General features: G+C 48.7%; 3 protein-coding genes and 1 pseudogene across 4 annotated transcripts; 3 read left to right on the top strand and 1 right to left on the bottom strand.

Annotated features, from left to right (window-relative positions):
* The first annotated feature begins 836 nt into the window (after positions 1-836).
* On the top strand, positions 837-4,907 carry LOC110298262 (kallikrein 1-related peptidase b11-like). The gene is made up of 5 exons (XM_021167400.2): positions 837-960; positions 2,763-2,922; positions 3,867-4,153; positions 4,240-4,376; positions 4,752-4,907. The coding sequence occupies exons 1-5, from the start codon at positions 837-839 to the stop codon at positions 4,905-4,907; spliced, it is 864 nt and encodes a 287-aa protein (XP_021023059.2).
* Positions 4,908-10,591: 5,684 nt separating this feature from the next.
* Positions 10,592-15,064, top strand: LOC110298252 (kallikrein 1-related peptidase b1). 2 transcript variants are annotated; one of them, XM_021167386.1, is made up of 5 exons: positions 10,592-10,637; positions 13,033-13,192; positions 14,096-14,268; positions 14,365-14,501; positions 14,884-15,064. In XM_021167386.1, exons 1-5 carry the CDS (start codon positions 10,592-10,594, stop codon positions 15,037-15,039), a joined length of 672 nt encoding a protein of 223 aa, XP_021023045.1. In that variant the 3' UTR covers positions 15,040-15,064. The 2 variants fall into 2 exon arrangements, with proteins under 2 accessions (XP_021023045.1, XP_021023044.1); XM_021167385.2 differs by having other exon boundaries at positions 13,982-14,268.
* An 818-nt stretch (positions 15,065-15,882) lies between these two features.
* Positions 15,883-19,600, bottom strand: LOC147003276 (uncharacterized; annotated as a pseudogene).
* A 298-nt stretch (positions 19,601-19,898) lies between these two features.
* LOC110298250 (kallikrein 1-related peptidase b9) lies at positions 19,899-24,120 on the top strand. The gene is made up of 5 exons (XM_021167382.2): positions 19,899-19,959; positions 22,094-22,253; positions 23,049-23,335; positions 23,432-23,568; positions 23,940-24,120. The coding sequence occupies exons 1-5, from the start codon at positions 19,914-19,916 to the stop codon at positions 24,093-24,095; spliced, it is 786 nt and encodes a 261-aa protein (XP_021023041.1). The 5' UTR covers positions 19,899-19,913; the 3' UTR covers positions 24,096-24,120.
* Positions 24,121-24,799: the final 679 nt, after the last annotated feature.

Raw genomic sequence — 24,799 nt, 5'->3', positions numbered from 1 at the left:
AAAGTAGCTCACGATCTAGGAGATGAGGAAGGGAAAAGTCATAGTGACCCCAACATTGTTCAGGACTGGTGACACTCCCCTGGAATAACCTGAATTTTCATACTTTTGAATAAAAGACTGATCAGGCCATAATAATGAGCACTATAACTTTTATTCATTTTATTTTATAGGTTTGTTTTGAGACAGCTCTCTATATAACCCTGGCTGTCTTGAAAGTCACTATGTAGCCTAGGTTGTTCTATATCACAGAATACTAGAGCCTAAAATCACACAGATCCACCTGGCTCTAGCTTCAAAGTTCTGGTATTAGAGGAGTGCACCACTATACCCTGCTCCCAAGCTTCTCTTAGAAACCATAAAATCAGTGATCCAGAGTTCCAAGTCCATAAAGGAAGCATTTTGGCATTCTCCAAGAAAGGATTTGTATCTGCAGGGAGCTTGCAGCCCTATGGCTATCACTTGTGAAAGAATCTGTTCTAACTGCAACTTTCTGGGATAATCTTTGTCTTGAGGTACAGGACCTTCCTTAGAGGTGTGGGTTTGGCAACACTCGCTCCACTACCCACCATTCACACCAATTCACCATTTCCACGACCTTGCCATCTGGCTCTGGTACCCGGAACACTAACAGTTCCAGAAACAGCAGGAATTGCCCTCCCAATCTCATCCTTGGGAAGGTATCCAGGGTGACCTAGGGCCTACTGGACAGCAGGTACAATGGAGCCCTTGCTCACCACAGCAGGGACGGGGACTGCAGGGAGTCCACCTCTGTCAGCAAGGGCAGGGCTTTGTCAGCATCTGGGTGGCAACAGGACAGGGGAGGGGCTGTGGGGAAAATGAGGGTTTTTAAAGTCTCCCCAAGGAACCTCAACAGCTCCAAGCTCACTGCCTGCGGCTCCTGGACACCTGTTCCCATGTGGTTCCTGATCCTGTTCCTAGCCCTGTCCCTAGGAGGGATTGGTGAGATGAGGGAATGGGAGGGGTCACAGCCCTGACTCTCCTGCTGCCTTTGGCCCTGGCCATCCCTTTCCCCTTTCCCCTCTCCCCAGTGACATCATGAGCACCACCTGCTCCTCTCTGGCCCTGTACACTGCCAAGTCCCTCACAGTTTTTGCTCACAGGACAGGCCCCAGTCCACTCTCACTTTCCAGAACTTTCCCCTCTTTCTTAGATACCTGACCATCTCTGGCATTTTCCAGGCTTTCTAAGGATCCCAACCTCTTACCAAAATTAAGACCTCAGGTTTCACTACAGTTCATTGTTTTTCCTAGATCCTTATAGCTCAACCCCTGAGTCAGGACTTGCTTAAATCCCATATTAGAGCCTTAGGCTGTCCAACAACTCTCACCCCTCAGCTGTGTTCGCCACATGATGACAACTGGTCCCCCATCTTCCCCAGAAGCTCAGTTTCTACCAAAACTTCCTCTTCTCACATTGGCTTGTAAGGTCAGATGGGTTCCCCCTCCCTTTCTGGTGTGGAGAGAATGCCCATGTCACCACTCGCTGGCTTTTTGTTTTAGTCTCATTTTTGGAGAAAGGGTCACTTGGCAGACACTAGGCTTGGACAATTATCTTCATCAATCACTCACAACATTGGCAGCATCTCTCACGAATGGAGACTTCCTGTTTAGGCTAAGATGGCTGTCCAGCAAAACTCAAGGGAATCCTCCTGTTTCCACCTACCCAGCTCTGGGGTTACAAGCACACAGCATCACACCTGACTTTTTCCCTGTGTTCTGGATGGTTCAGCTCAGGTCCTAATGCTTGCATGGCCAATCCTGTAGCAAGCAAGCCATCTCCTGCACAGCTCTTGGGAATAAGTTCTGAGTTAGTGTCTCATGATGTAGCCCAGGGTTGTCTTCATCCATGGCAATCCCTTTGCCTCAGCCTGCTGTGTGCTGGGGTTAAGGGCAGAGAGCTATGCATGCTTTGCTAAATTTTCCTCTGTTTCCAAATGCTGTGCCTTGGCCTCCTCTTCCCCCTCATTCATCATTCCCTGCATTACAGACTCCTATCCCATCTTGCTGGAGCCCCACAGGACAGCATTAGTTCCCACTCTGTGCAAGACACCCCAAAAACCCAAATGCCTAACCCTAGTTCCTCACATCAGCTGCATCTTCCTCTCTGCCTCAGAGTGCCCTGACTTGCTCTAACTACTTTTTGACCCTGTCCAGAGGCTGCCCCCAAGAGAACCCTGAGCCTCTCCAATACCCAGATCACTTGCCCACCTCCACAGGAAGCAGAGCCTTTTCCTCACAGACCCTCAGAGTTTCCTTCTCTCACTGCTTGTCCCAACTCAAACTCCTTTCTTAGTGAGCCCCACCCCTCTTAGATGTCATCTCCACCACAAACATGAACAGGAGCCCATGCCCTAGCCTTTACCCTGCAACTTTGCTCTGGAAACCCTCATTCTCTCCAGCCCAGCTGCCACTTCATCCCCAATTAAAAAAACCTCTAAAGCAACTCCCTCCCTCTCTCCCTCTCCTTCTCCCTCTTCCTCTCCCCCCCCCCTTCTCTCTCATTGCCCTTCTATCCCATAGTAAAAAAACTATAAGGTGGCCTGACACTATACCTGATTCCTGATTCTAGAGTTATTTCTGTACCCACAGCATACATCTCCCTATCCAAGACCAGCCATATTGGATCTCTTCTTCAGAACCGTGCCCATATCCCCTAATCCCAGCCCTGCTTAACTCTGTCCCCCAAAAGCGCACTTCCCCAAATGAGCCAACTCTCCCCCTCCCCCATTGCCCCTGTTGCAGATGCTGCACCTCCTGTCCAGTCTCGCATTGTTGGAGGATTTAAATGTGAGAAGAATTCCCAACCCTGGCATGTGGCTGTGTACCGCTACAACGAATATATATGTGGGGGTGTCCTGTTGGACCCCAACTGGGTTCTCACAGCAGCCCACTGCTATGACAAGTGAGTAAGGGTGGAGACATGAAAGCAGGGTGGCAGACAGAGATCATGACTACAGGACAGGCTAGGGTATGAAGGGCAGGGGATGGGACTGGCTGAAAGTCTATTCATGACTTCCTGGGTCTCTCTTTACTCTTGCATCTAGACTTGGGTTCCAGAGTCCTGTTTCTTTATTTTCTGTCTTATTGTCCATCTTTCTCTTGTCTATATTCACATCTTATTGTCTTCGTGGCCATCTGTCACTGTGTGTCTCTGCCTTGGGATTCTGCCCACACCTGTCTGGATCTGTCTCATGAGTTTGCTTCTATCAATATGAAAAATACTGGGAGCCAGGCCTAAAGAGCCCTTGAGGATAGAACATGCTTTCCCTGAGGGTGAGAGAAGTCCTCATTCTCCTCAGAGCATCTCTGCCTTTAGGACCTTCTGTCCACTCTAGGACACACAGAGAAGGGCTGGTCAGAACTGGAGCTGGGTGAGGTAACTGAGTACAGAGAGAGCTGGATACTGTGGGATGTGTGGGGAAATCTCAGACCTTGGGCTGCAGGCCAGGCCTTACCTACTGGGGAAATAAAGCCCTGTCCTAGCTGCACCTGAGCAGCTCTCAAGCCTGCCCCTCATCCCTGCCCCCTCCTCCCTTGTCTTCTGTTCCTGTCTCTGTCCCTTCTGCCTCTCTGCCTCTGTTTGTATGTATGTATGTATGTATGTATGTATATGCCTTTCTGTCTCTCTGTTTGTTTCTCTCTCTCTCTCTCTCTCTCTCTCTCTCTCTCTCTCTCTCTGTGTGTGTGTGTGTGTGTGTGTGTGTGTGTATCTTTCTGTCTTTGTGTGTTTCTGTCCATGACTCTCTCTTCCTTCCTCACTCCCTCATCCCCCACACCTTCCTACTTACTCTATCCAATCTCCCCATTGCCTCCTCTCACTTGCTCCATCTCCTTCCCTGCCCCCAGCCAGTATAATGTTTGGCTGGGCAAAAACAAGCTATTCCAAGATGAACACTCTGCTCAGCACCGATTGGTCAGCAAAAGCTTCCCTCACCCTGGCTTCAACATGAGCCTCCTGATGATCCAAAAAATACCTCTTGGGGTCGACTTAAGCAATGACCTGATGCTGCTGCGCCTCAGCAAGCCTGCTGACATCACAGATGTTGTGAAGCCCATCGCCCTGCCCACTGAGGAGCCCAAGCTGGGGAGCACATGCCTTGCCTCAGGCTGGGGTAGCACTATACCTTTCAAGTGTGAGTCTGGTCCAAGAAACATAGCTGGGTAGGGTTGAGGACATAGCTGGCGCCTGCTCACCACCCTCTTGCCTCCTGATTCACAGTCCAATATGCAAAAGATCTTGAGTGTGTGTCCATCAAAGTCCTGCCTATTGAGAACTGTGCCAAAAGCCACAATAAGAAGGTGACAGATGTCATGCTGTGTGCAGGAGATATGGATGGAGGCAAAGACACTTGTGTGGTGAGACAGCCCCTTTCTGCAGTGAGGTGAAGGACTGAAAGAGAGAACTGAGGTTCTTGGTTCCCACTTCAAAACCCTGACTAGGCAGGCTGTTTGCATCCTTCCCTATGGAAGGGATGCACCCTGGGAGGGGAGGATCCTATAGCTGGTATGATTCTTCACCTTAGACTTGTCTTAGGGGATGGTCCTGTGAGGCCCTCAGCACAACCCAATGTCCTCATAAGATCTGAGCTCCCAAGAGCTGGATTCCCTCACCTACTGACCAGAGCTGCCTCTTCCAGTCCCTGTGTTTATCCCCTGGGAGTCAGTTCCAGGTTGTCAAGTAGGACTCCAAAGTCAGGTCCTCCCTTACTGCTGTCCCTTTCCTTCTTTCAGGGAGACTCAGGAGGCCCACTGATCTGTGATGGTGTTCTCCATGGCATCACATCATGGGGCTCTATCCCATGCGGTGAACCCAATGCGCCGGGCATCTACACCAAACTTATTAAGTTTAACTCCTGGATAAAAGACACTATGGTGAAAAATGCCTAAGTGTCACATCATCCCGTTCTCAATAAAATCCACTATGCAAAAAATGAGTTCAAGGTCTGACAGTCTATGTACTACTGGAGTGTGGTAACAAATCAAGATGCCCTCAGCTAAGGTCAGGACTTCCAAAGTAGATCAGCAAGGGACAGGTGGACATGTTCTGTTGGCTAAGGACATGGGGTTGAGACAAATGCAGACAAAAGGCTCAGACCAACTCAAGGATGCCACTTGAGTCTCCTCTGGCAAAGAAAATGTTCAGATCACAGAGGAAAAGGCTAGAGAGATCAGAATGGGAGACTCCAGCTAGGCCTGACCCTATACTGGAAGCCAAAGGGATGATAAACAGTCAGACAATGTGAATTCAGACTGCCAACCTGGCTTTCTTAGGTTGGGTTGGAGTGTTATGCGATTAAAGCATTGACTGACTGGAGAAGAGTCTATCCACAGAAGGGCAGGGACTGCCCCAAAGGCTAGGTAGGCTGCAGTGTCTCTGCTCCCAGGGGCCACTGGAGGGGATTTCTTTGGTAGGGCTGGACCAAAGGATGAAGAGTGTACTGGCTAGTTTTGTGTCAACTTGACACAGCTGGAGTTATCACAGAGAAAGGATTTTCAGTTGAGGAAATGCCTCCATGAGATCCAACTGTAAGGCATTTTCTCAATTAGTGATCAAGGGGGAAAGGCCCCTTGTGGGTGGGACCATCCCTGGGCTGGTAGTCTTGGGTTCTATAAGAGAGCAGGCTGATCAAGCCAGGGGAGGCAAGCCAGTAAGGAACATTCCTCCATGGCCTCTGCATCAGCTCCTGCTTCCTGAGCTGCTTGAGTTCCAGTCCTGACTTCTTTCTGTGATGAACAGCAGTGTGGAAATGTAAGCTGAATAAACCCTTTCCTCCCTAACTTGCTTCTTGGTCATGATGTTTGTGCAGGAATAGAATCCCTGACTAAGTAAGACAAATTGGTACCAGCAGAGTGGGGTATTCCTGTGACAACCTGACCATGTTTTGGGGAGGACTGTGGAAGGACTTTGGAACTCTGGGCTTGAATATCCATTCATTGTTAAGAGCTCTGTCAGATGTTGTGTAGGAGCTTGGAAGATAATGTTGAGAACAGTGCAGAAGATGGAGGCCTGGCTTGTGAAATTTCAGAGGGATAATTAAAGACTTTTCAGGGCCATTGCTGTTTTGATTGATAAGATTCTGTAGTTCTGGTTAGCTGGGGCTGAAGAGTCAGCTGTGATTAACAAGATACCAGAACTACTAAAGCAAAAACTTTGCATTACTGGGACTATTGATGCTGGTTAGCTGGAGCTAAGAAATTAGCGGTGATTAAGAAGAGACCAGCATCATTGAGGTGACATCTTCTGGGAAGTGTTTTCTGAAAGCACAAAGAGGCTGTGTTCCAGAGATAGCCAAGGTTGTACTCCTGCTGCAGCGGGACTTGGTAATATGTAAGGGTCACCCAGGTGGTACTGGTTTTGAAGGCATGAAGGGGTCATGCAGAGCAGCTGGGGGGCTTGGCACTGTGAGAGGGCATGGAAGGCCATTGGTGAAGGTGCAGCCTCAGTTGCAATTGAAGGCCCAGGACTGAAGGGGTCACGCAGTGTTTTGGAGATGCCAGTACCATGAGATGGCCACCAAGAGCAGCAGCAGCAGTGGAGTACAGACATCTGGAGCCTAGAGGAAGACGTGTGTGCTACACAGGGCATGGCTGGAGAAGTGACCCAAGCCCTTGGAGGAGCCCAGAAGATCGTGAGTTGGATCCCAGACATTGGACGGTTGGAGATTGATTTTTGTTTTGATTGTGACTGTGCCCTGATATTTTCCCTCTTAAAGGAAGAAACTGTTTTAGTGGAGCCCACAGTTAAGAGACTTTTAATTGTAAAAAGACTTTGAATTTTAAAAGAGATGGATATTTTAAAGAGATTGAAATTTTAAGAATATGTAAAGACTGTGGGACTTTTAAAGTTATTTAGATCTTGGGGATGAATAAGAATGTAAGGGTTGAGACTTACTAGTGATGTGTTTGTGTGTCAAGTTGACAAGGGGTCAATTGTACTCATTAGTTTTGTGTCAACTTGACACAGCTGGAGTTATCTCAGAGAAAGGACCTTCAGTTGAGGAAATGCCTCCATGAGATCCAACTGTAAGGCATTTTCTCAATTAGTGATCAAGGGGGAAATGCCCCTTGTGGGTGGGACCATCTCTGGGCTGGTAGTCTTGGGTTCTATAAGAGAGTAGGCTGAGCAAGCCAGGGGAGGCAAGCCAGTAAAGAACATCCCTCCATGGCCTCTGCTCAGTTCCTGCTTCCTGACCTGCTTGAGTTCCAGTCCTGACTTCCTTTGGTGATGAACAGCAGCCGAATAAACCCTTTCCTCCCCAACTTGCTTATTGGTCATGATATTTGTGCAGGAATAGAAACCCTGACTAAGACAAAGAGTGACTTAGAACCATGTCCTGTAGGACAGAATAATACCCATCTTGGGAAAAGGGCCATGCTGCTGCTGCTGCTGCACAGGACTACAAACCACTGTCTGTTTAGAGGGACATAGCCACAGCTAAGAGTATCAGTGAACTTCTGGAGAAGGGCCAGAGAAGGACAGAAGGCTAGACAGAACTGGAAATCTACCAACAACCCTGGGTAGGAGGAGGCACTGGGGTTCAGTGGAGGTTCCCCAGACACCCTTGTCCTTGCCAACACTTACCGATGCCAATGCTGAGGAAATTGAAGATGAAGTCTATCTTCCTTCAGGTGGCAGCAGACTGGTCGAAAGGAGAAGAACATGGTAGGCAGGAGGATGAAGCATAGTGCCAGAGCCAGAATTATGAAGCCCTTGGTCATGTGAATGTGAACTGAGCAAGAAAATTGGAAAGATAACTACAGTCATTAGTCATTCAAACTTCTCTCTCTCTCTCTCTCTCTCTCTCTCTCTCTCTCTCTCCCTCCCTCCCTTCCCCCATCTCTCTCTAGATTTCTCTCTCCTTCCTCTCACACCATGTGGAGCATAACCTAAGTACTCCAACAGCTGGGGGGCGGGGGTGTCTTCTCATGTTATGACTGAGCAGTTAGAGACACATTGATCTTTTCTGTTCTAAATACAAGGTAAAAGCAATCGAGGGGTCTTGATGTTTCTTTTTTGGCAGAAAATTTGCATAGCTGTAAGCATTGTCAGCACTATGCTGAGCTGAGTCTGCAGCACATGCCTGTGATCCCTGCAAGTGGGAGGAGGATCAGAAAATCATGGTTGTCCACAGATACACATTGAGTTGGAGGTTAGCCTGGGCTACATAGACCTATCACAAACAGTGCAGAAGAAGGAAATGTAGCTGTCTAGATCCATCCCATAATGAGGGTCAGGAAATGGTTCAGAGGTACAGCACCTGCCTAGTCTCCAATGAGGTTCTTCTGAGGGTGTGGCTCAGAGGTAGAGACCCTGTGGAGTGTTTGTGTAAGGCACTGGGTGCTGACTTCGGGAACCCCCTCCTCCTCCCCTATAAAAAAGAGGTATAAAGGAAAAAACCATCACCTCCACTCACATTAACAAAATCATTCCCTAGAAATTCTAAAATAACTCTACTGCAAGTCACAGAGTGTCCCACCAACAATGATGTCCAAACTGTGAACACAAACCTAGACCCCAGAAAGACTCCGGGGACAGCGGCAGTATCCCACCCACACAGCCACCTCTAGAACACAATGGAAGGAACCCCCAGTCTATATATTCACTGACCAGTGATTTGTCCCACGTTGTCACATTTATGCCCCCTGCAATCAATCCAGAAGCAGATGAATCCAGTGTATGCTCAGTGCACATAGGTAATAGCACATCCATTACACTAAACACCAACAAAGTGACCAGGAAGATGAACAGGGGGGACCAGCCACGTAGGACAAAATTTTAGTCCTTCTCTCAGGAACAGAACAGGACAGCAGGGGAGGGAAAATATTCTGGGACCTGGATCTTTTCTCCCCTCTCTCTCTCAATGCATACAAACCTTCATCCTCTTCCTCATTTACATATCCCCCTCATCTACAAAGAGTTCCCTGTGGATGCTGTTTGAAGCTCATCTCCAGCACCTCTTCAACTCTTTCAATTCTCATGCACTGGACTCTTTCCGTGCAGTACACCTATATCAAACTCCAGCATGATTATGTATGCTTGAACACATACAAAAAGATCAAGTGCATGAATGAACTCACAAGTGGATGAATGTATGCTTCCTCTCACGTCCTTTAGAGCAAAGAACACTGTAGTTTTCAGAAGAACTTGGGCAGAGAATCCAAGGACTCAGAGGAGAACTAGGTGACCAACTGATCACCAGCTCCTCACTTACCCTGGATTAGGGCTAGCCTGGTCTTCTTGGAGCTTACAGGGCACACATGAATACACCCAGGTCAAATATGCTAACTGCCATCAGAGCTGAAATAGTCTAGATGCTCAACAAGAGTGATGGGTCTGAAACCTGCAACAGTACGTAGGTGTCAAAGGCTGGGTATTTCTGTACCAGAACCCATGCTGACTTCTTGATGTTTTAACGTTTGAGACAAAGCTTCCCTGTGTAGTTTCACTGACCTGAATACACTATGTGCACAGTCTAACCTGGACCTCACCAAGATCCACCAGCCCCTAACTCCTAAGTTCTGGGATCAAAGGTGTGCACCAAAATATGCAGCTGCCAAAATGAATCCTTACTGAAAGGCTCCTGGACAGAAGGGACATTTTCTGGTTGCTGTTTCTTGAGAAAGGGTCTCACATGAACCCAGGCTTGGCTAACCTCAAAAAGTAGCTCCTGATCTAGGAGATAAGGAAGGGAAAAGTCATAGTGACCCCAACATTGTTCAGGACTGGTGACACTCCCCTGGAATAACCTGAATTTTCATACTTTTGAATAAAAGACTGATCAGGCCATAATAATGAGCACCATAACTTTTATTCATTTTATTTTATAGGTTTGTTTTGAGACAGCTCTCTATATAACCCTGACTGTCTTGAAAGTCACTATGTAGACTAAGTTGTTCTATATCACAGAATACTAGAGCCTAAAATCACACAGATCCTCCTGGCTCTGGCTTCAAAGTTCTGGTATTAGAGGAGTGCACTACTATACCCTGCTCCCAAGCTTCTCTTAGAAACAATAAAATTAGTGATCCAGAGTTCCAAGTCCAAAAAGGAAGCATTTTGGCATTCTCCAAGAAAGGATTTGTATCTGCAGGGAGCTTGCAGCCCTCTGGGCTGTCACTTGTGAAAGAATCTGTTCTAACTGCAACTTTCTGGGATAATCTTGGTCTTGAGGTACAGGACCTTCCTTTGAGGTGTGGGTAGGCAACACTCGCTCCACTACCCACCATTCACACCAATTCACCATTTCCACGACCTTGCCATCTGGCTCCGGTACCCGGAACACTAACAGTTCCAGAAACAGCAGGAATTGCCCTCCCAATCTCATCCTTGGGAAGGTATCCAGGGTGACCTAGGGCCTACTGGATAGCGGGTGCAACGAGGCCACCCCATACCACAGCCAGGATGGTGCAAGCAGGGAGTCCACCTCTGTCAGCAAGGGCAGGGCTTTGTCAGCATCTGGGTGGCAACAGGACAGGGGAGGGGCTGTGGGGAGAATGAGGGTTTTAAAGTCTCCCTAAGGAGCCTCAACAGCTCCAAGCTCACTGCCTGAAGCTCCTGGAGACCTCTTCCCATGTGGTTCCTGATGCTGTTCCTAGCCCTGTCCCTAGGAGGGATTGGTGAGATGAGGGAATGGGAGGGGACACAGCCCTGACTCTCCTGCTGCCTTAGGCCCTGGCTGTCCCTTTCCCCTTGCCCCTCTCCCCAGCTACATCATGAGCACCACCTGCTCCTCCTTCTCTGCCCTGCATACTGCCAGGTCCCTCACTGTCCTTGCTCCCAGAACAGACCCCTGTCCACTTCCACTTTCCAGAACTTTCTCCTCTTCCTTAGACACCTGACCATCTCTGGCCTTCTCCAGTCTTTCTAAGGAACCCAACCTCTTACCAAACTTAGGACCTCGGGTTTCCCTACAGTTGATTATTTTTCCTAGAGCCTCATAGTGCAAACCCTGAGTCAGAGGCCTGCTTAAATCCTCCAAAAGAGGCTTAGTCTGTCTAGCAACTGCCACCCTTCAACTGTGTTTGTCACATCCTGACAACTGGTGCTACTCTTCTTAAATTGCCCAGTTTCTACCAAACCCTTCACTTCTCTAATTGGCTTGTGATATAAGATTGGTTACTCCCCTTTGTGCTGTGGGAAAAATGTGCATAAACCTATCCAATCACTTTTTGGTTTAGTCTGGTTTTTTAGAGAAGGGGTCAGGTGGGAGACACCAGACATGGACATCACGTATCTTCATCAATCACTCGCCACCCGAGTCTCTCACTGTATGGAGAGTTCCAGTTAGGCTATGATGACTGTCCAGCAAGCCTCGGGGGAATCCTCCTGTTTCCACCTCCCCAGTTCTGGGATTACAGGTGCACAGCCTCAGACCTGACTTTTTCCTTGGGGTCTGGAAGGTTCAGCTCCAGTCTTAAGGTTTACATGACCAATCTTGTAGCAACCAAGCCATCTCTAGCCCAGCTCTTGGGAATAAGTTCTGAGTTAGTGTCTCATGATGTAGCCCAGGCTTCTCTTCCATCCATGGCAATCCTTCTGTCTCAGCCTTCTGTGTACTGAGGTTACGGAGAAGTGCAGCTATGCATGGCTTGCCAAGATTTTCTCTGTTTCCAAATGCTGTCGCTTGGCCTGCTCTTCCCTCTCATGCCTCACTGAGACTAAGGCTCCCATCTCATCTCCCTAGAGCTCCACTGCACAATTCTAGTTCCCACTCTGTGCAGGACACCACAAAGACCCCAATGCCTAACTCTAGTACCTCACATCAGCTTGGCCTGCCTCTCTACCTCAGAGTGGCCTAACTTGCTGTAACCATGTTTCCACTCTTGTCCTGAGGCTGCCACCAAGAGAACCCTGAGCCGCTCCAATACCCATATCACTTGCCCCACATCCACAAGAAGCAGATACTATCTGCCACAGACCCCCAGATTTTCCACCTCTAACTGCTTGTCCCATATCAAACTCCTTTCTTAGGGAGATCCACACCTCTTAGATGTCATCTCCACCACAGACACGAACAGGAGCCCATGCACCTTTTATCTGGATCCCTTCATTCTCTCCATCCCAGCTGCCACTTCATACCCAACCAAAGAAACCCCAAATCAACCCCAAGCTCCCTTTCCTGGATTCATTTATTCATTGAAATCCAGATTCCTGCGACCTCACCCTTTCCAGAATTCCCAAAACCCAGTCAAGGCAGTGACCTTTTCTCAAGCCTTGGAGACTCTAAATTCCAAATCAGAGGATTCTCATTGGAATCAAAATGAACTGGAACTCTCTGTGTCTCTCTCTGTCTCTGTCTCTTTCTCTCTCACTGTCTCTCTCTCTCTCTGCCTCTCTCTCCGTGTCCCTCTCTCTTTCTCTCTTTTTCATTCCCCATCTGTCCTTTAGTCAAAATATCACTATAAAGTGATATCCAGAGTGGTTGTACAAGTTTGCAATCCCACCAACAATGGAGGAGTCTTCCTCTTTCTCCAGCATCTGCTGTCACCTGAATTTTTGATCTTAGCCATTCTGACTGGTGTGAGGTGTAATCTCAGGGTTGTTTTGATTTGCATTTCCCTGATGATTAAGGATGCTGAACATTTTTTCAGGTGCTTCTCAGCCATTCGATACTCCTCAGATGGAAAGAGAGGCCCATAGGTCTTGCAAATTTTATATGCCTCAGTACAGGGGAAAGCCAGGGCCAAAAGAGTGAGTGGGTGGGTAGGGGTGTAGAGAGGGAGGGTATGGGGGACTTTTGGGATAGCATTGGAAATGTAAATGAAGAAAACACCTAATTAAAAAGAAAATTAAAAAACTATAAAGTGGCCTGACACTATACCCGATTCATGATTCTAGAGCTATTTCTGTACCCACAGCATAGATCTCCCTATCCAAGACCAGCCATATACGGGTCCTTTGCCCGGATCACCTGACAATGTCCCTTGAACCCAGTCCTGCTTGACTTTGTCCCCCAAAAGTGCACCTCCCTATGTGTGCCAACTCTCCCCTCCCCCATTACTCCTGTTGCAGATGCTGCACCTCCTGTCCAGTCTCGGGTGGTTGGAGGATTTAACTGTGAGAAGAATTCCCAACCCTGGCATGTGGCTGTGTACCGCTACAATGAATATATATGTGGGGGTGTCCTGTTGGATGCCAACTGGGTTCTCACAGCTGCCCACTGCTATGACGAGTGAGTAAGGGTGGAGACAGAAAAGCAGGGTGGCAGCCATAGATCATGACTCTAGGACAAGCTGGGGTAATGTAGGGCAGGCGGTTAGGGCTGGCAGATATATCCTAGGTCTCTCTTTGCTCCTCCATCCAGCCTTGGGTTCAGAGTACTGTTTCTTTCTTTTCTGTCTTATTTTTTTGTCTGTCTGTCTGTCTACTGTCTGTATTAACATCAGAGTGTCTTCATGGCCATCTCTCACTGTGTGTCTCTTTCTTGGAACTCTGACAACATCTGTCTGGGTCTGAGTCTCATGTGTTCTCTTGTATCACTACTGCCCATAGTGGGGACAAGTCCTAACCAGCCCTTGATGATAGAACGTGCTGTCCATGAAGGTAGGCTGTGAGAGAAGTCCTTACTCTCCTCAGACCAGATCTGCATTTAGGACCTTCTGCCACTCTGAGGACACACAGAGAAGGGCTGGTCTTAACTGGAGCTGGGTGAGGTAACTGAGTTCAGAGAGAAACCTGGATGCTGGGAAGGGAGGAGAGAGTTCAGACCTTGGGCTGCAGGCCAGGCCTTACCTGCTGGGGAAGTACAATCCTGTCCTAGCTGCACCTGAGCAGCTCTCAAGCCTGCCGCTCCTCCATAATACTTCTTCCAAGTGTGTGGCTGTCTGTCTGTCTGTCTTCTTGTGTTTCTCTCTCTGAGTCTTTCTCTTCCTGTTTCCCTCTTCCCCCTCTTCTCCTGTACTTTTTCAACTCTCCTTGGTTGCCTCTTCTCAATCTCTCCATGTCATTTCATGCCCTCTAGAAAGAACAAAGTTTGGCTGGGGAAAAACAACCTTTACCAGAATGAACCCTCTGCTCAGCACCGATTAGTCAGCAAAAGCTTCCTTCACCCTGGCTACAACATGAGCCTCCATAGGAACCACATCCAACATCCTCAGGATGACTACAGCTATGACCTGATGCTGCTCCGCCTCAGCAAGCCTGCTGACATCACAGATGTTGTGAAGCCCATTGCCCTGCCCACTGAGGAGCCCAAGCTGGGGAGCTCATGCCTAGCCTCAGGCTGGGGAAGCATTACACCCGTCAAGTGTGAGTCTGGTCCAAGCAACACAGCTGGGTGTGGAGGAGGGGCAGAGAGGACGTAGCTGGCCCCTGCTCACCACCCTCTTGCTTCCTGATCCATAGTCCAATATGCAAAAGATCTCCAGTGTGTGAACCTCAAGCTCCTGCCTAATGAGGACTGTGAAAAAGCCCACATACAGAAAGTCACAGATGTCATGCTGTGTGCAGGAGTGAAGGGTGGAGGCAAAGACACTTGCAAGGTGAGATAGCCTCTCCCTCTTCCTCTAACCATGAGGTGAAGGGCTGAATGAGAGAACTGAGGTCCTTGGTTCCCACTTCAACACCCTGACTAGGCAGGCTCTTTGCATCCTTCCCTATGGAAGGGATGTGCCCTGGGAGGGGAGGATCCTGTAGCTGGTACTATTTCTCCTCTGTGACTTCACTTAGGGGACTGTCTAGTCAACCCCTCACCCCCCACCCCATGTCTTGGGAAGAGATGGTCTCCTAAGATTTGTATTCTCACCTATTGAACAGAGCTGACTCTTCGAGTCCCTGTGTTTATCCCCTGGGAGTCAGTTCCAGGTTGTCATGTAGGACTCCAAAGTCAGGTCCTTCCTACTGCTGTCCCTTTCCTTCTCTCAGGGTGACTCAGGAGGCCCACTGATCTGTGATGGTGTTCTCCAAGGTATCACATCATGGGGCTATAACCCATGTGGTGAACCCAAAAAGCCAGGCGTCTACACCAAACTTATTAGGTTCACCTCCTGGATCAAAGACACTATGGCAAAAAACCCCTGAGTGACACACTGTCTCCTGTTCTCAATAAAATCCACCATGCAACAAAGGAGTTCAAGATCTGACATTCTCTGTCCTACTGGAGTGCGGTACAGTCTGACAGTCTCTGTCCTACTGGAGTGTGGTACACAACCAAGATTCCCTCAGCTAAGGTCAGGACTTCCAAAGTAGATCAGCAAGGGACAGGTGTACATGTATGTTGCCTAAAGGGATAGGATTGAAACAAATGCAGACAAAAGGCTCAGACAAACTCAGGGATGCCACTTCAGTCTCCTCTGGCAAGGAAAATGCTCAGATCACAGAGCAAAAATTTAGAGACACCAGAAAGTTCAACTGTAGCTATTCTCAAGCCTACACTGGAAGTAGAAGAGATGATAAACAGTCAGACACAGAGAATTTAGACAGCAAATCAAGTTGTACTGAGGTGGGGAAGCCAGGAAGGAGGCAGGGGTGTTAGGTTAATTAAGCTTTGACTTCCTGGGTAGGAGTCTGTCCACAGAAGGGCAGGGACTAGTCCCAAGGCTATGCTACACAGTGTCTACCTGGGGCCCCTGGAAGGGATGTCTCTGGTAGGGCTAGACCAAAGGATGAAGAGTGACTTAGAACCATGACCTGTGGGGCAGAGAATCACCCATCTTGGGTAAAGGGACCCACTGTTCCAGCTGCATGGGACCACAAACCAGTGTCTTCTAAGTGGAACATAGCTTCAGTTGAGAGTACTGGAGGACTTCCCGAGGAGGGTCCCTGGGAAGACTCAGGCAGCAAGGAGTAGGCTCTAGCCCAGGGAAATGAGCTTGCCAACTGTGTCCCAAGGGTGCTACCTGCTCTTAGGGGAATTAAGAGACCTCAAGGGAGGTCTGATGGAAACTGAATTACAGGAATATAGGTGGAGGCATCTGGCTGCAGAGACTCTTCAGTGTCCTCAGAAATTGTGGTGTCCCTCTATTGGGGAGCCCTATGTTAGTTTATAGAGCTGGTTACAGCTGACATCATCTGGGCAAACTCTCAAAATTTTTACCCAAAATGGACTGCTCCCGCATCAACAACCACTGTTGTCACGAGGCCCAACAGAAATAGCTGAGCCTCCACTCCATGGAAGGCAAACTATACCTCCACATCTGCACTTGGTTGAGGAAGGACAAATTTCCTGAAGGAAGAGTCCTCATGGGTACTCTACTCAAAGCCACACCACAAGTCCCAACTCCACTCTGAATGCTGTCCCCCTCATCTGGGGTACACTTCTGCCCTGCCCAGACCTCAAGCTTCCATCTGAGTCCCTGCCCTCACCAACCCAAAGCATCAAGACCATGGCACACCAACACAGTTAGAAGGCCAGCTGGTAGGATACCTGTGGCCTAGGGCACAGCCTATTGCATTTGAGCACAAAGAGAGTCAGCCTGAGGAGAATCAGGAGCCCTGTACTGAGGTTGGCTGAGAGGAGGACAAAAGGGTAGATAGGGAACACCGCCACCCCCAAAATAAGAAAGACAGAGACAAACTCCCTGACCTGTCACAAGTAAACACACATGTGTATACTCATAAAACACACACACACACACACTAACAGACAGGACAGACGGATATACACTCAGAGGGGAATAGAAACTGGGAGATAAGGCCTTCAGTCACAAATAGTGGGCATAAGCTTTTAATCCTAGCTATTTATGATGCCGAGACAAGAGAATAGCATATTCAAAGCCAGAATAGTCTACAGAATGAGTCCACAGCCAGCCTGAGCTACAGAGAAAGCTCAAGAAAAACACAGAGACACCCCTCTCCCTAGGAGCAGCAGAACTGGAAATCTAGCCCCACCTCTGGGTATGAGGGGGCTCTGGGGTTTGGTGGAGGATCCCCAGTCACCCTTTCCTTTGCCAACACTTAAGGATGCCAATGCTGAGGAAACTGAAGATGAAGTTTATCTTGTTCAGGTGTCAGCAGACTGGTCGAAAGGAGACGGACATGGTGGACAGGAGGATGAGGCATAGTGCCAGGGACAGAAATATGAAGCCGTTGCTCATTTGAATGTAAACTGGGGAGAGAAGTTGGAGAGATAACTACAGTTTCCCCACCCCACGCCCTCCCCCCCCCTCTCTCTCTCTCTCTCTCTCTCGCTCTCTCACTCTCTAGCTCTCTCTCTCTCCTTCCTCTCACACCATGAGGAGCCCAACCTAGGTTCTCCAACAGCTGGGGAGGAATGTCTTTTCATGTGCTGCCTGAGACGCTTAGAGACACATAGATCTCATCTGTCTCCAAATACAAGGTAAAGGCAGTCGAGGGATCTTGGTGTTGTGTCTTAGTTGGCAGAATATTTGCCTAGCTGTGAGCATCCTGCATTTCATCCTCAGCACTGTGCTGAGCTGAATCTGCAGCGCATGCCTGTGATCCCTGCCCTTGGGAGGAGGATCAGAAAATCATGTTTGTCCACAGATACACATTGAGCTGGAGGCCAGCCTGGGCTACATGAAACCCTGTCACAAACAAGTCAGAGGAAGGGAATGCAGCTGTCTAGAATCCATCCCACAAAGAGGGGCAGGACATGGTTCAGAGATAGAGCACCTGCCTAGAGTCCACCAATGAGGTTCTTCTGGGGGTGTAGCCTAGTGATAGAGACCCTGTGGCCTGTGTGTGTAAGGTTCAGGGTTCTGCCTTCAGCAACATCCTTCCCCACAAAAACAAAAACAAAAAGGAAAAAAATCATCTCCACTCACATTACCACAATCACTACCTAGAAATTATAAAATAACTCTACTGTCACTTGTCGAGTTACCTACCATCAATGATGCCCCCACTGTGAGCCCTAACCTACACACCCAGAAAGACTCTTGGGAGAGTGTCAGTGGCCCTCCCCCACGTCACCTTTACCACCCAATGGAAGGAAACCCCAGTCCATAAATTCATTGACCAGTGAATTGTCCCACGTTGGCAAAATTATGCCCCCTGCAGCCAATCCAGAGGCCAATGAAGCTATCATATGCACCGAGCACATAGGTAAACCGCACATACATTACACCAAACACCAACAAAGTTGCCAAGAAGATGGACCTGTGGGAGGAGCCACATAGGAAAAAATTTCAGTCATTCTCCCAGGAACAGAGAGTAGGTAAGCTGGGAAGGGAGAAGGTTCTCTGGACCTGGTATGCTTCTCCACTCTCTGTCAATGCATACAAACCTTCATCCTCTTCCTCCTTTCCTTTCTCCCAACTCATCTACAACCAGTTCCCTGTGGATGCTGTTTGAAGCTCATCTCCAATAACACTTCTACTCTTTCCATTCTCATTCACGGGCCTCTTCTGATGCAGTACACCTATCTCAAACTCCAGCATGATTATGTATGCTTGAGGATATACAAAAAGATCAAGTGCATGAATGTACTCACAAGTGGATGAATGCATGCTTCCTCACTTGTCCTTTAGAGCAAAGAACAGTGTAGTTGTCAGAAGAACTTGGGCACAGAGTCCTAAGAGAACTAGGTGGCCAATTGATCACCAGCTCCTCACTTAACCTGGATTAGGGCTAGCCTGGTTTTCTTGGAGCTTACAGGGCACACATGCATACACCCAGGTCAAATGTGCTAACTGCCATCAGAGCTGAAATAGTCTAGATGCTCAACAAGAGGGGATGGGTCTGAAACCTGGAACAGTAAGTAGGTGTCAATGGCTGGGTATTTCCCCTTCTCTTTACCAGAACCCATGCTGACTTCTTGATGTTTTAACATTTGAGACAAAGTCTCCCTGTGTAGTTTCACTGGCCTGAATACACTATGTGCACAGTCTAACCTGGACCTCACCAAGATCCATCAGCCCCTGCCTCCTAAGTTCTGGGATCAAAGGTGTGCACCAAAATATGAAGCTGCCAAGCAGAACCCTTGATGAGGCTCCTGGAGGGAAGGGACATTGTCTGGTTGCTGTTTCTTGAGATAGGGTCTCACATGAGCACGTGATTGGCTAAACTCAATATGTAACTTAGGATATAGGAAATGAGGAAGAGAAAAGTTATAAGGACCCGCAACATTGTTCAGGGTGGTAGACTCTACACTGGAATATCATGAATTTTCATACTTTTGAATAAAACATTGATCATGCCATGATAATGTGCACCATAACTTCTATTTATTTTATTTTATTTGGTTTGTTTTCAGACAGCTCTATATATTACGTGGCTGTCTTTGAATGTCACTATGTAGACTAGGTTGGTCTACATCACAGAATACTAGAGCCTAAAATCACACAGATCTACTTGGCTTTGGCTTCAAATTGCTGGTATTGAGGATGTGAACCACTAGACCCAGCTCCCCAACTTCTCATAGGAACAATAAAAATCAGTGATCCAGAATTCTATGTACAAAAAGGCAAGCATTTTGGCATACTCAAAAAAAAGGATTTGTATCTGCAAGGAGCTTGCAGCCTCTTGGCTATCACCTGTTCAAATAATCTGTTCTAACTGCTACTTTCTGGAATAATCTTGGACTTGAGGTACAGGAAGATCTTTAGAACTGGGGGTTGGGAGTCACTTGCTCCTCCATCCTCCTTTCACACCAACTCACCATTGCCCCTGACCTTGCCATCAAGCTACAGTTCCAGGAACTCAAACAACACCAGGAATAGCAGGACCTGCCCCACCCAATCTCATCCCTGGGAAGGTATACAAGGTGACCTAGGGCCTACTGTACAGCGGGTGCAACAGGGCCCTCCCCTCCCACAGCAGGGAGGGTGAGTGCAGAGAATCCACCTCTGTCAGCAATGGCAGGGTTTTAGTCAGCATCTGGCTGCCAACAGGGCAGGGGTGGGGCTGTGGGGAGAATGAGGGTTTTTAAAGTCTCCCCGAGGAGCCTCAAAAGCTCCAATCTCACTGCCTGCAGCTCCTGGACACCTGTTACCATGTGGTTCCTGATCCTGTTCCTAGCCCTGTCCCTAGGAGGGATTGGTGAGATGAGGAAGGGGGAGGGGTCACAGCCCTGACTCTCCTGCTGCCTTTGGCCCTGGCCATCCCTTTCCCCTCTCCCCTCTCCCCTCTCTCCTCACCCCAGCTACATCATGAGCACCACCTGCTCCTCCTTCTCTGCCCTGCACAGTGCCAGGTCCCTCACAGTCCTTGCTCCCAGGACAGACCCCTGTTCACTCCCACTTTCCAGAACTTTCCCCTCTTTCTTAGACACCTCACCACCTCTAGGCTTCTCCAGTCTTTCTAAGGAACCCAAATTCATACTAACCTTAGTACCTGACATGTCTCTTGAGTTCATTGTTTTTCCTAGAGCCTCATAGCTCAACCCCTGAGTCAGACAGAGGCTTGCCTAAATCCCCCACTAGAGCCTTAGGTTGTCCAGCAGCTGCCAGCCTTCAACTGTGTTCTCCACATGCTGACAACTGGTCCCACTCCTCTTAGCTTGCCCAGTTTCTACGAAAACTTTCACTTCTCAAATTGGCCTGTGACAAAAGATTGGGTACTTCCCTTTGTGCTGTGGGAAAAATGTGCACGTACCTATTCAATGGCTTTTTGGTGTACTCTGGATTTTGGAGAAGGGGTCAGGTGGGACACGCCAGGCAAGGACAACATGTATCTTCATCACTCACTCACCACCTCAGGATGGGACTCACACTGAATGGAGAGTTCCACTTAGGCTATGATGGCTGTGCAGCAAGCCTCAGGGAAATCCTCCTATTTCTGCCTCCCCAGCTCTGGGGTTACAGGCACACAGCATCACACATGACTTTTTACCTGTGTTCTGGAGGGTTCAGCTCAGGTCCTAATGCTTACATGGCAAATCCTTTAGCAACCAAGCCATCTTCAGCCCAGCTCTTGGGAATAAGTTCTGAGTTAGTGTCTCATGATGTAGCCCAGGCTTGTCTTCATCCATGGCAATCCCTCTGCCTCAGCCTGCTGTGTACTGAGGTTACAGAGAAGTGCAGCTATGCATGGCTTGCCAAGATTTCCTCTGTTTCCAAATACTGTGGCTTGGCCTGCTCTTCCCTCTTATGGTTCACTCCTTGCACCACAGGCTCATGTCCTGTCTCCCTAGAGCCCCACAGCACAGTTTTAATTCCCAATCTTTGCAGGACACCACAAAGACCCCTATGCCTAACCCTAGTTCCTCACATCAGTGTGTCTTCCTCTCTATCTCACAGTGGCCTGACTTTCTGTAACTATGTTTCCACTCCGATCCTAGGCTGCCTTCAAGAGAAACCCTGAGCCTCTCCACTACCCACATCATTTGCCCCACTTCCACAAGAAGCAGATCCTGTCTGTCACAGACCCCCAGAATTTCCACCTCTCATTGCTAGTCCCATATCAAACTCCTTTCTTAGGGAGATCCACACCTCTTAGATGTCATCTCCACCACAGACACGAACAGGAGCCCATGCACCTTTTATCTGGATCCCCTCATTCTCTCCATCCCAGCTACCACTTCATACCCAACCAAAGAAACCCCAAATCAACCCCAAGCTCCCTTTCCTGGATTCATTTATTCATTGAAATCCAGATTCCTGCGACCTCACCCTTTCCAGAATTCCCAAAACCCAGTCAAAGCAGTGACCTTTTCTCAAGCCTTGGAGACTCTAAATTCCAAATCAGAGGATTCTCATTGGAATCAAAATGAACTGGAAGTCTCTCTCTGTCTCTGTCTCTGTCTCTCTGTCTCTGTCTCTCTGTCTCCTGTCTCTGTCTCTCTGTCTCTCTCTGTCTCCTGTCTCTGTCTCTGTCTCTCTGTCTCTCTCTCTCTGTTTCTCTCTCTCTCTGTGTATGTCTGTCTGTCTGTCTATCTCTCTCTCTGTGTGTCTGTCTGTCTGTCTGTCTGTCTGTGTCTCTTTCTCTCTTTTCATTGCCCATCTGTCCCTTAGTTAAAAACTATAAAGTGGCCTGACACTATACCTGATTCCTGATTCTAGAGTTATTTCTGTCCCACAGCATAGACCTCCCTATCCAAGACCAGTCATATACGGGTCCTTTGCCCAGATCACCTGACAATGTCCCCTGAACCCAGTCCTGCTTGACTTTGTCCCCCAAAAGTGCACCTCCCTACATGTGCCAACTCTCCCCTCCCCCATTACTCCTGTTGCAGATGCTGCACCTCCTGTCCAGTCTCGTATTGTTGGAGGATTTAAATGTGAAAAGAATTCCCAACCCTGGCATGTGGCTGTGTACCGCTACAATGAATACATATGTGGGGGTGTCCTGTTGGATGCCAACTGGGTTCTCACAGCTGCCCACTGCTATTACGAGTGAGTAAAGGTGGAGACAGGAAAGCAGGGTGGCAGCCAGAGATCATGACTCTAGGACAGGATGGGGTACTGTAGGGCAGGGGGGTGGGACTGGCTGTAAGTCTATCCACGACCTCCTAGGTCTCTCTTTGCTCCTCCATCCAGCCTTGGGTTCAGAGTACTGTTTCTTTCTTTTCTATCTTATTGTCTATTTGTCTGTCTCCTGTCTGTATTCACATTAGAGTGTCTTCATGGCCATCTGTCACTGTGTGTCTCTTTCTTGGGACTCTGACAACATCTGTCTGGGTCTGGGTCTTGTGTGTTCTCTTTTATCACTACTGACCATAGTGGGGACCAGGCCCAAAGGGTCCCTGAGGATAGAAAGTGCTGTCCCTGAAGGTAAGCTGTGAGAGAAGTCCTCACTCTCCTCAGAGCAGCTCTGCCTTTAGGACCTTCTGTCCACTCTAGGACACACAGAGAAGGGCTGGTCAGAACTGGATCTGGGTGAGGTAACTGAGTACAGAGAGAGCTGGATGCTGGGGAGGGAGGAGAGGGCTCAGACCTTGTTCTACAGGCCAGGCCTTACTTGCTGGGGAAGTTCAGCCCTGTCCTACCTGCACCTGAGCAGCTTTCAGGCCTGCTGCTCCTCCCTGCCCCTTCTTCCAGGTATGTGCGTGTCTATCTGTCTTCCCATGTTCCTATCTCTGAGTATTTCTTTGTTTTGTCCTCCCTCCCTCTCCCCACTCTTCCCCTGTACTTTTCCCACTCTCCTTGATTGCCTCTTCTCAATCCCTCCATGTCTTCCATGCCCTCTAGAGAGAACAAGGTTTCGCTAGGAAAAAACAACCTATACCAAGATGAACCCTCTGCTCAGCACCGATTAGTCAGCAAAAGCTTCCTTCACCCTGGCTACAACAGGAGCCTCCATAGAAACCACATCCGACACCCTGAGTATGACTACAGCAATGACCTGATGCTGCTCCGCCTCAGCAAGCCTGCTGACATCACAGATGTTGTGAAGCCCATCGCTCTGCCCACTGAGGAGCCCAAGCTGGGGAGCACATGCCTTGCCTCAGGCTGGGGCAGCACTACACCTTTCAAGTGTGAGTCTGGTCCAAGCAACATAGCTGGGTAGGGGTGAGGAGCAGAGAGGACTTAGCTGGCACCTGCTCACCACCCTCTTGCCTCCTGATCCACAGTCCAAAATGCAAAAGATCTCCAGTGTGTGAACCTCAAGCTACTTCCTAATGAGGACTGTGTCAAAGCCCACATAGAGAAGGTGACAGATGTCATGCTGTGTGCAGGAGATATGGATGGAGGCAAAGACACTTGCAAGGTGAGACAGCCCCTCCTGCAGTGAGGTGAAGGGCTGAAAGAGAGAACTGAGGTTCTTGGTTCCACTTCAACACCCTGACTAGGCAGGCTCTTTGCATCCTTCCCTATGGAAGGGATGCGCCCTGAGAGGGGAGGATCCTGTAGCTGGTAATATTTCTCCTCTGTGACTTCGCTTAGGGGACTGTCTAGTCAACCCCTCACCCCCACCCCAAGTCTTTGGAAGAGATGGCCTTCTAAGATCTGTGTTTTTACCTATTGAACAGAGCTGCCTCTTAGAGTCCCTGTGTTCAACCCCTGGGAGTCAGTTCCAGGTTGTCAAGTAGAATCCAACTGCCAGGCCCTGCCTTACTCCTGTCCCTGTCCTTCTTTCAGGGAGACTCAGGAGGCCCACTGATCTGTGATGGTGTTCTCCATGGCATCACATCATGGGGCTTTACCCCATGTGGTGAACCTAATGTGCCGGGCGTCTACACCAAACTTATTAAGTTCACCTCCTGGATCAAAGACACTATGGCCAAAAACCTCTGAGTGACACACTGTCTGCCTTTCTCAATAAAATCCACTATGCAACAAATGAGTTCAAGGTCTGACATTCTCTGTCCTACTGGAGTGTGGTACCCAATTATGATTCCCTCAGCTAAGGTCAGGACTTCCAAAGTAGATTAGCAAGGGACAGATGTACATGTACTGTTGGCTAAGTGGATGGGACTGAGAATAATGCAGACAAAAGCTCAGACAAACTCAGAGATGCCACTTCAGTCTCCTCTGGCAAGGAAAATGCTCATATCACAGAGCAAAAATTTAGAGACACCAGAAAGTTCAAATGTAGCTATGTTCAAGCCTACACTGGAAGCAGAAGAGATGATAAATTGTCAGACACAGAGATTTTAGACAGCAAACCAAGTTTTATTGAGTTGGGGAAGCCAGGAAGGAGGTAGGGGTGTTAGGTTAATTAAGCTTTGACTTCCTGGGTAGGAGTCTGTCCACAGAAGGGCAGGGACTAGTCCCAAGGCTATGCTACACAGTGTCTACCTGGGGCCCCTGGAGGGGATGTCTCTGGTAGGGCTGGACCAAAAGATGAAGAGTGACTTAGAACCATGTCCTGTGGGGCAGAGAATCACCCATCTTGGGTAAAGGGACCCACTGTTCCAGCTGCATGGGACCACAAACCAGTGTCTGCTAAGTGGGACATAGCCTCAGTTGAGAGTACTGGAGGACTTCCCGAGGAGGGT

Source organism: Mus caroli, unplaced genomic scaffold, assembly GCF_978045245.1.
Source record: "Mus caroli unplaced genomic scaffold, Mus_caroli_1 scaffold_8, whole genome shotgun sequence".
In the NCBI taxonomy this organism is placed as follows: domain Eukaryota; kingdom Metazoa; phylum Chordata; class Mammalia; order Rodentia; family Muridae; genus Mus; species Mus caroli.
This window is presented reverse-complemented; position numbering and strand designations above follow the sequence as displayed.